The 14321-nt window shown below is 46.1% G+C and overlaps 1 protein-coding gene across 3 annotated transcripts in view; it reads right to left on the minus strand.

The window, feature by feature from the left end:
* tiam2a (TIAM Rac1 associated GEF 2a) overlaps nucleotides 1-14321 on the minus strand; it is an 87191-nt gene that overhangs the window by 40073 nt on the left and 32797 nt on the right. For 2 of the 3 annotated variants that reach the window (XM_079174905.1, XM_079174906.1), the window contains exons 2-5: nucleotides 6951-7035; nucleotides 4900-6069; nucleotides 1147-1606; nucleotides 347-519 (exon numbers count right to left, since the gene is read on the minus strand). In XM_079174905.1, the coding sequence (XP_079031031.1) occupies nucleotides 347-519; nucleotides 1147-1606; nucleotides 4900-6063 (1797 nt within the window). In that variant the 5' untranslated portion in view covers nucleotides 6064-6069; nucleotides 6951-7035. The remainder of the gene's footprint in view (nucleotides 1-346; nucleotides 520-1146; nucleotides 1607-4899; nucleotides 6070-6950; nucleotides 7036-14321) is intronic. The other variant, XM_079174907.1, reaches the window with a different exon arrangement.

Genomic DNA, 14321 nt, shown 5'->3' on the forward strand with positions numbered 1-14321 from the left:
ATGAAGTTGGTCGTGATATGTAGGTCAGTAAGCACAACGGGCAAATAGGATGTGCTCTCAGACCCTTGGCTGGGAAGTTTGGGGCACTTTGCTTTCAAGTCCCTCCCATGCCAAAATTGGTCATTTCACATGCTACACTCCAGGGAAGGGAAGCTAAAAGGTGTATGTCTGGACTTTTTCTGCACTCCAAAAAAAAACAATATGCAACTCTGCTGACTGGGTTCACTGTCATCTTGCAGCTATGATTGCGTGAACAACTTCATAAGATTTCTCACTGAGGATTTGACTCTCCCAATTATCAGCGAAACCTTTTATCAGGAACAGTGTGTCAACCGGCCCACTTCACCTGAAAGAGGTAGACGTCTCCATACGAGTTGCTGAGGCAGAAAACATTCTCCTTTTTGGGGTGCTCTGGAACGGCCTGGACGATACCGTCCTCGGCTAGGAGAGCGTAGCGAGGGGACAGCTCCTGCTCCAGAGAGCCTTTACCGTAGGTCTCGTAGAACAGCAATGTACATCCTGGAAACGATGGGAGTAGAAAGGCAGACACAGAGAGACAGACACAAACGTGCATGAGTAAGTGGTGCAGAAAACAAGTTCCTCTAAACTGCAATCGTTTATTACAGCCGTCACGTAATGTTTTACAGACAAAATGTCCTTTTAAAACATCCAACAAGTGAAGTGAAGTTCTGAAGGACTGGGGTACACAGAAAAGTTTTACATACTCCCAAAAGGCCACAAATGATAACAGTGTCCTTGCTCATTCCTTTTATTTTTTTTAACTTCCAAGAGGCGCTCTTCAGTATATACTTAGCAGTTTTGGAAAAGCAGCATGTGCGGCCTGAATTTTATCCATTTGGCGAGAAGCAACAGCATAATTCCCTTGAAGCTTTTAGGGTGGGATGGAATCACAATCACTCACTGTCAAGTGTAATGCCATGGCCAAGGACAGAAATGCTGTTAAGATTGGGAACAAAGAGGCACCCACCTGCTCCTAAAAACTGAATTGTGGTACTAAAACTATGATAATCTACTTACCCGTGAATTATTTTAAAACCACATGACAGCACATTCTTTGACTCAATTTCAAGGAGCATAATTGTTTCCCCTCACTGGCACAGCGCCTCCTCCCAGATTCACACTCACCTTTCAGGGTCACCCAGTACTGCTTCCACTTGCGGCGGGTCACCAGCTCCAGCTTCCTGTCCTTGTGCAGGGTGATGAGGGGTTTAAAGGAAAGCCAGCCGGCCCGTCTGACCACCCCCTGCTCCTTTTCAAACAGCAGATCCAGCTGCTCCAGGGAGCCCTCGGCCGACTCGCTGCTGCTCTCCCCCTCTTCGGTGCCCGTGGATGGGTCTCTCCTCTCGCCGCCTCCCCCTCCCCCTCCTCCCTTTCCAGTGCCAGTCTCAAGCTCCCTCATGAAGTTCTCATAGATATTCTGGCGGAGGGCGTCGCTGGTCGTTTGGTGAATGGCTCCAGATGATTGGGCCCTGGAGGCTCCTGGGAACCAGAGGAGGCTAGAGACCTGAGACGGGGAGCTGGTGTCTGCAGTCAGGCCATCAACCCCGCTATCGAAGGCATCGCTCAGGTCCTTGAACCTGGACTCCTGAAGTTAAGAAAAAGGAAAGAGGAGCATGAGATGCTAGAGGATGACGGACAAACCATGTTGGAGAAAGATGAGAGTTTCATGTCAACTAAACAAAACCCAAATAGGCTCATTGATTAGTCATCATTAGAGGTGTTGGACTGGTTTTAAGATTTCCAAACTGATGCACAGAATTTTTGTTCCCACCTATATTTATGCAAAAGCGCACCATGTTCACTCCCAGAGGTGAACACCTCTGAAGACAAGTTTACATTGGGACAACGATCAAACCGTGCTTCTTTCAATTAGCCCTAAGGCGCCGCAAAAGTGGAGGAGGAACTTTTGAAAAGAAAAGAAAAAAAATCTACTCAAACCACTCAAACCTACTTCAAAGTCTGCATTACAGTCTCTAACTCTATCGCTAGGGCTGAGAAAGTGGGACAAATTTCCTTTGCTGGCACCTGGGAGGTTGGAACTCTCCAGGCTCAGACAATTTCACGTCATTTGAGGTCTGCTATGGCTTCCCAACTCCTCAAATAAACACTTGATGGAATTGCACTCTTTCATGCCTAATGACAGCCGACCTACACTTGACTGGATTGCAGCATTGATTCTGCCCCTGGCAACAGAGTGGAGTGCTTCTCAACATGCAGACACAGAGTATGCGCCGTCACGCACATCATCCATCTTTGTTTGTTCCTCTGTCTCACTCAGCTTCGTCCACGTCTTCTCCGTCCTCACTAATGCTATTCCTATTGTTGATACTTAGCAAACAATTAAAAGTTGGCAAAATAAATCAGCAAAAAGAAAAAACTAGGATGGAACTTAAAGCCATTTACGAATGATTTGCTTCTATGGAAAATAACAGCAAGGTAATGCTTTATTGATTCCTAAAGGTTCCTGTTTAGCTACAGGGCAGCAATGAACCCGTTGAACCCACAGTGTTCAGTTGAGGACAGCCTTTGTTTAAACATTACATCCACCTGCCACCATATTTGTAAAGTACAGATGTAGGAAAATGTGTACTGAGCACAGGGTGGGTCTTTTTCAGCTTTCCTTATTTTCCTTTTGTTGACACAGCTTGGATGTGTCCACCCTCTCCCAGTTCTCCTCCAGCTGCGTTTCATTAGAAGCAGGTTCTTGACCTTTGACACCAGGGTTGCGGCGTGACCTTTAAACCCACAACAAAGCCCTGGAGTTCAGGTGGAGGGGTACCAGAGCTGGAGGAGCTGCTGATTTTGGTTGACTTGCTGAAAGGAGGCACTGTGAACAGCTCTTGTGAGACATATGCCACAGAGGTTTGGCAGTGAACAAAATGGCCCCCAGAGAACCGAGGCAATTCATTATGAAGACCAATATGAAGCACCTGAGTGACTTTAACGGGAACTTGTTGCAGGCCTCGTCAGCCACTAAGAAAAAGAACCCCCGGCGTCAATCACTGATTCTTTTCTTAATCTTGTTGGTTGAATAATCCTTAATGAAACTGAGCCAAATTGTTCCAATTTGACAGCAATACCCGATGCTGGCAATGGATTTTATTTTCTTCCAGTAGTCACACCTCATTTAGGTGTTTCTGGGGAAAAACAGCTGTTAATCAGCTTCATTTCTGCCTAACAAAGACTGAAGTAAATCTGTGGGTGCTAGTCTCCCTGAAACAGGAAAGCGCCAACACACGGCCATAGATTAGCATGATGTTATGGCAAGCAGGAGATTTAGAGGCAGACATAACCCATGTAAAGTGAAAGCTGTGTAACACTTAAAATGAATACTGTCAGTCTACAGCGTATTAGTCAGGGTGGAGTGACAGCGTCAAGGCTAAGTATCCCGTATATTTCACTTAGCATTAACCGCTGTTTAAGCACAAGGGGGAGCTCACAAACTCATCCTCTAACAAAGAAGAGAAATCCATCTGAATACAACGATTGTTCCATTTTGTCCTTTGATTTGTTGTCAGACCCAATTGACTGAACACCAATCCCTATTAGCAGATTTACTCTCAAAAGGGTCCACGGAGGGGAGCCCAGAAAGTCTGCACCACACAAACAGCCAGAACAACCATAAGTCATTCATTAACATTAGAGGAGGGGTAGGGTTCAATCTGCTGCTAGGATTTAGTTGCACTCTAACAGAGCCTCTCAAAAGGCTTACAGCTATTCTCTTGGCAGTGCCCAAACAGTGTTCTTAAAACTTTTCCAAGCCAAAGCTAAACGAATTAATGCAGAAACAATCGCTTTCAAGCCTCAAAGACGGAGAGGGACACGAGTTCAGGTTCTGTTCCAATGAACGTTTTATGTCAAATTAAAGCTATTAAGAATGTAGTGTTTGTAGAATTGTGTAGAACAAAATCACACGGTTCTTAAAATCATGTGCAGGCAACATGCAGACAAGCTGTGGTTATTTCCAACCTCTCCTCTGACCTGTGCCTGTACGTACAAGTATCATTTTACTACTAGGAAATATATATGAGTCAGCTGTCTGCTCTGTGTCTCATTTGCTAGTATTTCCATGTAGCATCTCTCTCCATTCGCAAAAGTCAGTGCACTTCAGCAATCAGTTACCTTGAAACCTTTTAAAATAACAATTCATGGGCGAATGACCACTGAGGCTGAAAAACACTTAGTACCATTCAGTTAAATCAACACCCTCGCAGCCTAAATGTACGTCTGACTGCAAACAAAAAGAGGTGAAAACATCAACATGCCAGGTGCTGTACATACAACAACTAATCACAAACAATCAGTATGCAATAATACTTCAAATGTACCCACCCAGATACAGTCATCATAAAACCTGCACATAAGCCTTGAACTTCTCTTCCTCTGAGGATCATCCATGTCTTGCGCATCCTTGTTCCATCGTCACAAAAAACAAACAAGACCCGGCTCTGGCTGCCTTACAGATTATATTTTGTGCCGCCCCACTGTTCCCTGTCTCCGGACAGCTGGTGTTGCAGCGCTAAGGACCAGAGGACGGTGGTTGGTTCCTAGCCATGCCAAGACCACCGCTGTGGCTTGCGATCAAATAAACCTTGCCAGACAGGAAACTATCTGTGCATGACTGTTACTGGTGCTTTCACCTACAAGCTGTAGCTTGAAGGCTAGTCGTGAGGCAACAGCAGAAGACCACAATAAGAGGAAGATACGTTCATCTATTGTGTGCTATGAGGGCTACAAGTCAGGGGAAACTACGAACACCACATCTATGCAACCTATTGTTTTACATACCGTGTATATAAGATCCATGTATGAACCCTGTGAGTGATAAAGGAGTGTAAATCAAGAAAACTAAATATATATGACCCTGGCCGAACTTACCTGAGACTTCCTCTTCTTGCGGCTGAGGCTTCCTGTCCAGTCACTGAAACGCCTGATGCGGTTTTTGATGGAGCCTTTCTTATGGAAGCCAAAATCAGGTCCGCCCTGCTCCTGGTCAGGATACTGGTCCAGATCCTCGCTCATGGTGTGGGCTTTGGGCCTGCGACAGGGCAGGGTGTATGATGAGTACTGGCAGGCCTCAGGAGATTCTTCCTCCAATGGAACATCCAGGACAGATGCAAAAGAAGCTCTGTGTGGCCTCTGGCCTTGTGGAGGCTGATGTAAGTGGGAGGACAGGTGCCTGGCAGTGGGAAAGGTGGCAGCCATTGTGGAGTCCTTATAGAGGTCTGTGGTGGACACAGGGGGAGACTGTTCAGTGAAGGAGTCCAGCGGATGCATGGGGGAGTGGACCAGTGTCCTGCTGGCAGAGCAGGGTTGGTCCTGCTCGCACAGCTCTGTGCTGGGCCCCCAGGGAGAGTCATACCAAGAGCCATCAGAGCTCAGTGAGCTTCCCTTGCTGGTCCTGGCGGTGGAGGAGGTAGAGGCCAGAGGTGGGCCGCTGTGGTGGCCGTCCTGCCTACTACCACTTGAGCCGGGCAGACTGGCAGTGGAGGCAGACTCCAGGTTGGGGGAGAACTTGAGGAGTTGTACGGGGCCAGAAGCCCCGTCCAGGAGGACGGGATTGCCCGAGGTGTTGGTGAACTCCACCCTGAGACTGCCGTCCTTCTTGATCACCACCCGAGGGCTGCTCTGTTCCTCTAAAGCCTCATGCTCATCAGTGTGTCCATTCAGAGTGCACCCATTAAGATCAGCCCCATATGGGTTGTCTTCGTACTCATCTGACATGTGACGCTTTCGTATACCACATCCAGGCGATCGATGCCAGCGATGCTCACCTGGGCTGGCCCTTGTCCCCTTTGAGACGTAGTCACAGTGCCTAGGGGAGTAAGGCGGCCTGCTTTTGGGAGGGGACAGACAGCCACGGCCAACACACCTGGCCTTGTACCCCGAGCCCAACGGGGCACTTTTCCACCACGTATGGGGCGACAGAGCATCACTTTTGGCTGAGTGGAGCTTCAGAGAGCATGGCTTCGGTTTCCCAGGGAAGACAGAGCTGGTGCCTTTGGGGCCCTGGATGCTATATTGGCTCTCTGAATTTCCCATTGCTGCCTGGAAAAAATGAAAACAGGGAAACAAAATAGTCACCGACATTATGCTATTGGAAAATTCAGTTACTCCCAAATTAGGCAGTATAATATAAATGACATAATGCCAGCTCATCAGAGACATAAAATTAACTTATTACTCATAAACAATAACGACTACACTCCCATAAAAACCATACCATCCACACATAATCGTTTAATTTGCAGACTGTTTCCAGGATAAAACAGCAGCGGGTGTAATATCTTCCTTATGCCTTTCAAAGAGAATAGCTGTATGAAATTCTATCACAATAGGTCATTAACCTGTATAGCCTGCCCCCCCCCCCCCCTTCATTTTACTACATTCATCCATTCTTTCTATAGAAAAGTCAAGTTAGATGAACAGGCTTTATGCTGTCATGGGTGTTATGTGAGACGGAGTCCAGGACAATGTGAAATCCCTTCCAGACCGTCCACAGCACTCCGACATTAGTGACGGAGAGCCGTGACCAGACAGACACATTTCATTACAGGGCTGATGCTATAGCAGATAGTGCTGGGACACTGTTGCTGGTTAGAGACAGTGTTGTATCTGCGGCTGTCTGTTATGCCATTACATAATAGGTAAGGCGTAATACCTTCAACTGTCTCAAAGTCTTTGAATTAGCACACCAAGTAGATTAAGATAAACTCCTCTACAACATGAACACCAGAACTGTTTGGCTAGGACACCCGAGGTGAAGGTGCTGTAATAAGAAAATGACCCAGTAACGTCTGTTTTAAAGTACCAATGCATTTGAATGGTAAAAAGAAAAATTGACAAATTGTAATATGTATACCAAAGACACATTACTATAATTACACATACTATTATTGGCAACCCAGATATGAAGGCCACAGACTCACCTGTCTGAAAAGTCTCTTCTCAGATTGGAGCTCCTATGTGCACGGTTCCCTCAGCCTCAATTCATTCCTTTGTCGTCTGGCTCATCTGAAACACAGAGAGAGAAGTTGACTTAGTGCTTAGTCTCTTTCTACAGGACTGTAATTTACCACATGTAATAAGCTCCTTGTTTGATAACAGGTGTGCCAGTTAAAGAGTAGACCTAATCCGCAGCATTTGGGAGAAGACAGTGTTTGGTAAGCAGCCATACTTGCTTCTCACTGGGACAAACAAAGCCAGTGCAATACTAAAACAGCATCTGTGATCTCACTTGCTGTCATTTGAGATGTTCTGCATGTGGAAAAAAAAATAATTGATCTTTTTGGCAGGTTTGGAAAGAAATGATTCAGCCAATATCCTAGAGACGAAAATGTTTCCTCTGTATAAACTATGCAGCTCTTAAGTATCGAACAGATCCAATGAACTTCACTCCAAGCAAGTTCCCTGTAATATCACATCAACTGAGCATTGTACTACACACCACAGCACAGTACCGTAGGGCCTCCCTGGCTCTACAGGATGACTATTTGAAAAATTCAGTCCAACCCCCAAAATCTCTCTTCAATCAGACATCCCAAACTGAACATTGGTGGCATTTTTCCACCTCCCGGCAAGTAAATGACGTCATCTTTGATCAGGGTTGGGAAAGTTTTTGAAAGCCGGCTACAGTTTACCGGTCTGTTTATTTATAAACCTTGGAATCCTAGCTGGCTCCTTTTTTTTTCTTTTTTTTTTCGCTCGTCATCGCCAAATTTGTCCGAGGGGCAGGATCCAAAACCAGAAACGGCTGAGGAGCGCTTTTTTGCGGAGGCACCGGGCATCTTCTGAGAAACAGTGAGACTATGTGTTGTGTGTGTAATATAACCCACTTACATGCATGTAGCTCACACTCCAGGAAGGCTTTTCAAATAGTGCTAACTCTTCTAAGCCTTGCAGCACACGTACAGAATGCGTAAGGTTACAGTGTGAACCCCCCCCCCCTGCCAAAAGCCCTAACCTTGAGGATTAAGTGATCTGCAGCATTAAGAGTTTATCTGCTCCTACTTGAATGCACCTTGACTGTGAGGCCAGATTAAATAGTGTTGGCGGACTAAATGGACTACAGTAAAAGAGTGTGTTTAATACATGAAGTTGAGAGGGAAATTCCAGGGGGACTTGAATATTTTAAATGTAAAGCATATGAGGAGCTAGATCGTGAAGTTCAAGGACAGGGCAAAGACCCAGACTAACGTTACACACACACACACACAAATCAAAACATGACAAGAAGTCTCTTATTTTAAACTGTTTAGAATGAAAAAGTCACACTTGAAAGCACAGTGGAAACTTAGCCGGAGACATGTAGGCCAGGTGATGAACTTGAACCATCACTCTGAGCTGATCAGAGGATTAAACAAACACTTGCTTTGTTCGTCATGAGTTAAAAAGCGTGAACGCAGCACTGATACAGATAGAAATAGTCTAGACACCACAACCCTGATCCCACCAATCCAAGCAGCTTTCTGCCAGTAACACACTAATAATTTCCATCTTTGTAAAGCTAGTTGAACTGGGGCCAGGGTTCACATGGATCCTGGGCAAATACAAGCCTATAGTGCTTATGGAGGCATGATCAACTGCACATGACTGGTCCAATTATTAAGCATTTGAGTCCCCTTCATTAACCTAGAAACCCGCTGGAAAACCGGCATATTTCTTACTCAATTCCCCGTTTGTCTTGCATCTAGAGGCTAGAAGGTGAAGATAAAATGGTTTTAAGTCGCTCTACATGAATGGAGCGTAACTAAACAATGCTCTCTCTCCGGAGTAAAGACCAAGAGAGCAGCTGCCGACAACACTGGGAGTCGGCATAAAGCTGGTTGTCGAACTTGTCAGAGTGACTGCTTTCTTTCAAAGCCCTTCTTGCAAACTTCATTCACACAGAGCAGGGATGTGGGTATGAAAGGCTTAAAAGGCGTTCCAACACACAAACCTAAAGACACACACGTTTGCCTTCTGCTGCGACTTGAACCGCAGTATTGTGTGCGACGGTTTTGGGAGAACAACAAGACAAGTCTTCCTTTTAGCTGCAAACCGTTGCGCCCGGTCTGAACTCTCCCTCCCTCTTCCCCTTCAGACCTCTGTTCTCGTCAATAGGCTTCCTACAAGCCATCTGCTCAGGGGCCAAGGGACCACTGGCACCCTGACGCTCCTCGACACACCCCATGACCTGGCATTCTTCTCAGGGTGCCCCCTCGATGACTCCCACGTAAGCTCCGTGTTTAGTCTGGCACCGTGTGCATCTCAGGACTGCAGCTCGGGCGAACTGTGAGGAACAGGCCACACCTCGACGCGGTATAAACAGTTGGTACATGAAGGCATTGTGTTTATGGAGAAAACTGCCGTTTTCCCTACATGGAGACCACCGTGCATTTGGTGAACAGTAGCTACAACCTCCGTCAAAGTCGGAAGAACTAGGTGTGCAATTCTGACCCTCGTGTCCTTGAATTTAAACTTGGGAACCAAAGCTGGAGGAACAAACTATTGACACAGCAGTGTGAAACACAGGGCGAGTCCCCAGACAACTTGGCCTCACAGTATCATGATGCTGTTAATGCAGTTTTTTTTAACCTTGGCGATACAGAAATCTTGCAGGACTTTTTTTTTTAATGGCTTAGCAAAAGAAGTGCAGTTGTGCAATAACACTGAAAATATGGGTTGATCATGTGCTTCTCTTGATCCTAAACCAACAATGCACATAACAAATAAAAAGGAAAATAATCTCATACAGAATTAAGTACCAACAAGGTTCCATGTTTTTGAATTATGATGCCGTGAACTAGGAACATATGAGGTCATGTGTTATTGGAAGTGACTGTTCACACAATCACACTGCCTTCCTCCTGTCAAATCACAGCCCATGGGACTTGTCTCTTATCACTTTCCTCCTGGCGCCGTGACAACAGAGCTCTTAAAGGAGCAGTGTGCTTAAAGCTCCACTCGTTTTAGACACAGCTTAAATTCACACTTACGCAAAACAACCACACAAGTTGTCTCAGGACAAAAAAAAAAACAACAACAGGAAGTGAAGAAGAGAGGATAGTGTCTCCTGCTGAGCTTTTGTCATATGAACCAGATTTTTAAGTATCCTGCGGTTGCTTGCTTGTGAGGAGCAATGTCAATCTATGAATCACTCGCTGAAAGCCCATATTACCCGTGTGGTGGATTCAGCCAAAGCCACCAAACATCCATCAAAGTGCTTGTTAAGTGTCTTTCGGACTTTTTCATTATACATTTAGAAGCTCTGCGCCTGGCTCCCGACCAAAAATGACATGGCAGCCTTCTGAAAGATTTATACACGTATGCCACGGCCATTCCAGAGTGATGCCAAGAAAATAAAAAACAAACACCCTTCCATACGACGGGATACCACTCAGCGAGTATCCAGCATCTTCAGTATGAGACACAAAGTGTGGACAAGGTGGTACGTTTGTCAACCTCTCTTGTAAAGTCCTGAGTCATGCATAAGATAACTCACTGAAGTGATAAAGTCTGAGATTGTGAAGAGTCAATTTGTTGTATCATCATGTACAAGGCTACATGTAGCAGAGCCCACACAGCAGAGATAAACACTGAAAGTCTGAAACACAAACTGATATCTAACAAGACACAGGTGGAAACTAAACGGCACTCACAAACGCAAACACGCGGAGTAACCCACACCTGTGGATCTGGACAATGGGAAACACAATGCAACCTCTTCACCTCAGCCTCCTCTTCAACCAGTAAATAGGGAAAACAAAAAAGGGAGAGAGAGAGATAAAACACAGCGCCTATAACATCCCTTACCTCTGTGGCCCGGGCTTTCATCTAAAAGCTCTTTGAACAACTTGCAAAAGGAGAAATCTGGTGTTCTCTGATCTCAAAGTGGATTCTCCCAGCGAAGGCTCGTTGTGTCTTAAAGCAAAACACACGCGCCGCATCTGACTCACGCACACATCCAGACACACTGGAGGACACGTGGAAACTCCCTCCCGGCTTCGAAGCAGCAGCGAATCACAGCCCTCCCGAGGGTAACCCTGGGTAACGGAGCGGCGAGAGGAAAAGCAGGAGAGCTGGGAGGAAAAAGTGAAAAGTTCCCAACAGAAGAGCTCTCTCAGGAAGAGAAGGATGTTTTATAGCTCTCATCCATTTAGAGTCGCCACTGCAGAAAGGCTCCACTACTCCGCCGTGTTGTTTTTCCCTCTATCCTGCTTTTCCGTTGGCTAGGAGGAGGATGCGGGGCTCGTTACAGCCAAGGCGGTTTTCCATAGCTGTTTGAGGCGATTGGGCCAGACAAGCTGGCGTATAATGGCTGCAGCACTGCCTGGGGAGGCACTGGGGAGGGCGCAATGACTGGAGCTCTTGTCTGACCCTAAATACCACAATGACCCAAGGGCCAGGGGAGGCAGCCAGCTACTGGGGAGGCAGAAATTGAGTGTGTGTGCATGAGTAAGTGTGAGCCAGAGAATAAGAAAAAAAAAAAGTCCAGCGAGCGAAGGCGTGGTGCGAAAAAGAGGGAATTACACACGCGAGACAGCAATATGGCTAAGCTGTGTGGAGGTTTCTAGGGGCCAGAGTGGCCAAATGTGCATCTCCATGTGCAGGAGCGAATGAAAAAGCAAGGAAGTGAGTCAAAACCTTCTCTGGAATTAGAATTTCTGAAATGCAGACCGCCGTCGCTCTAAAAAACACACACACACGCGCGTGAGCCTCCATTTGTCTACGGTTCACATAACTGTGGTCAAACAGTCAAACTGGACCCATTCAGAAAGCCACACCAGAACACAACACGGACCACGAGTTGCGAGGCTGCTTCCAAAGCCGCTCCCAACTCTCTCGTGGGGCCCAGCGTTTATTCCAGAGGCTCTGAGCGTTATTGCCGTTCAGGGACATCACTCCCAACAAATTGAAAACACGAGAGCCTAGGTGACTGGAACGCTCAATAGGGTTCTTCTTAAGAAATTCATCTCGGCCTGAACCGCTATTCAAAGTCACGACCACGCCACGCTTGTATGAGCAGCTGTGGAATAGTCCCCCACCCATCAGCCTGCTGCTTGACATAGAGACGTCGGCTCCGGGGCACAATGTTAGCCGCAAATTATATTATAATATTCACCAGGACGAAAAACAACATTGTTAACGATACAATAGTCCTTGTGGTCTAGTCTGAGCTGCTCTCAAAGCCTTTTGTCCGGCTATAAATGGAGGCTGCTAAAAGGTGGGTCAACAACAAGCTTGGAGATACCGAGAGGCATGAAAAGAGAAAAAGACAAGAGAAGGCAGGGCGGGCCCTGTGATGCATATTCATACGGAGCAGATGTCGAGTCTAATTCCACAAGGCAAAGTGATCTGACCGCTAATTAAGATCAATTAAGTCCCCAACAAGCTCTCCAGAGCCAAATCAAATCCCTCTATATCCAAGCTACGGGCAACCGACTCATGCACGCACCTCAACGAAATTTCTTCAACTGCCGAACTAATGCCGAAGCCGAAGGTCGCATTACACTTCATGATGATGAGGTAATTACCGAGATGTCATTTTCTGCCTGTGTGTACCTCACAACCAAGGATAAGAAGAGGCGTATCTAACAGGCTTTCACATGGAGGAAAATCGGGAGCACAGGTTTCAAAGAGCTTATCAGCAGAGCTTTGCTTTGTTGCTTTGGGATAAAGCTTTCAAAATCCTCACCGATACCGAGGTCTAAGATGACTCCTGATGGCCCAATAATGGCAGCGTGACAAAGACCTGCACAGAAATCCTCTCCTCAGACTTGCTACCAACATTAAACAAACGTTAAGTCATGAAGCATCTTCCATAATGGCTGATAGACGGAGAGAGGTAGACCCCGAACCTTCCTTGTAAATGACTCTCTTTAACTTTCCTTGTAAATGGCTCTCTTTATGTAAAATGCATAAACTATGTCACATTTAATCTCAGAGCGATTACTTGCAATAGTACATCTCTGATGAAAAACTCACAGTGGTCGCGTGATGCTAATGGGGCTGACGAATGGTGTGGAGATGAGAGATTCGGGGAGAGAGTCAGAGGAAGAAATATGAGTTTTCAGTAGGCATGCTAATATTTCTCGTTCCTCCCTCCTGAGCAGCATGATGGAGCCACTTCTCACAGCTGGAGGCCGTTTATAGTTTTATGCCATTGATTATCCTGCTCATTGGGGACTGCACACTGCGGCAATTTGTGAACGAAACGTCCACTGGGAGGAAATTAATTGATTTTAATTGCTCAGAGAGTAGCAGTCCGCCTCACCCAGACGCATGGATTTGAATATCTAGAGTCTAGGAATGCAGTGGAAATTAGAACTCGGTGGTCGGGGGGAGATTGGGGGAGATTGGGGGTGTAGACTGATGGAATTCAACCACGATGGAATGCTTTAAGCCGGGGTGAAAGGTCAAGTCTTTTGTTTGGGGGTTGACCTCCACCCTTACTCCGTCACTTTAACAAGTCAACTACAAGGTAACTTACAAGATAATATTGTCATGAACTTAACTTCTTTGCATATAAAGAATACAAACATCCTTCATATGAAACTCCCCCACATTAAAAAGTTTACTTTATACAAAAGTGTTGTTTTTTTCAAAGGCACTCCTACATCTTAATGTGAAAACAATCAGGGAAAGTAAATGTGTGTTTCTCGTGTTCCGTTCATCAGAGGTTATCCCTCCCACTATCTATCTCCTATTCCTCCTCCCCCGCCCCCTCATCCCTCTGTCCCTTACAGTGAAATCTATTTATTTTTTTCTGCCAGCCTCCGCTGCTGTCGGCTCAGTTCATTTTCTACAGATTGGCGCTCCTGTCAGACGAGACAGCCCAAAACACAGAAAGTCTGACACTCTCAACTTTAAATTAACCAGGATGCGTCGACGCGTGCAGGCTCTCTGCTCACAAAAGAGGGGCGATGTGTGCCTGTGTGTGTGTGTGTGTGTGTGTGTGTGTGAGAGAGAGGATAACACCAGAGGGTTTGTCCTCCAACCGACAGTGGTAGTGTAGAAATCTATGGGAAATGTGGTGTAAACATCATCTGATGCTTTGTTTAAGGGAGACACTGACTCAGAACATCCTCAAGGGGGTGTTAGTAACATGCTGCTTACTAGTACGTGTGTGTGTTGTATGTCTGCACACTTTTACATTTGCATGTTTTGAGTGGCAAAGGAAGGAAGAGGCCAACAGCTCCCACAAAAAGATGGAGTGTGTGTGTGCGTGATTGAGATCCGGCAAACAGCTGGAAGACTGCAGGTGCAAATCAGCTTTTCCATCAGCTTCTCTGCCAATTAAGCAGCTTAATGGACAAAAG

This window comes from Pholis gunnellus (genome assembly GCF_910591455.1).
Source record: "Pholis gunnellus genome assembly, chromosome: 15".
In the NCBI taxonomy this organism is placed as follows: domain Eukaryota; kingdom Metazoa; phylum Chordata; class Actinopteri; order Perciformes; family Pholidae; genus Pholis; species Pholis gunnellus.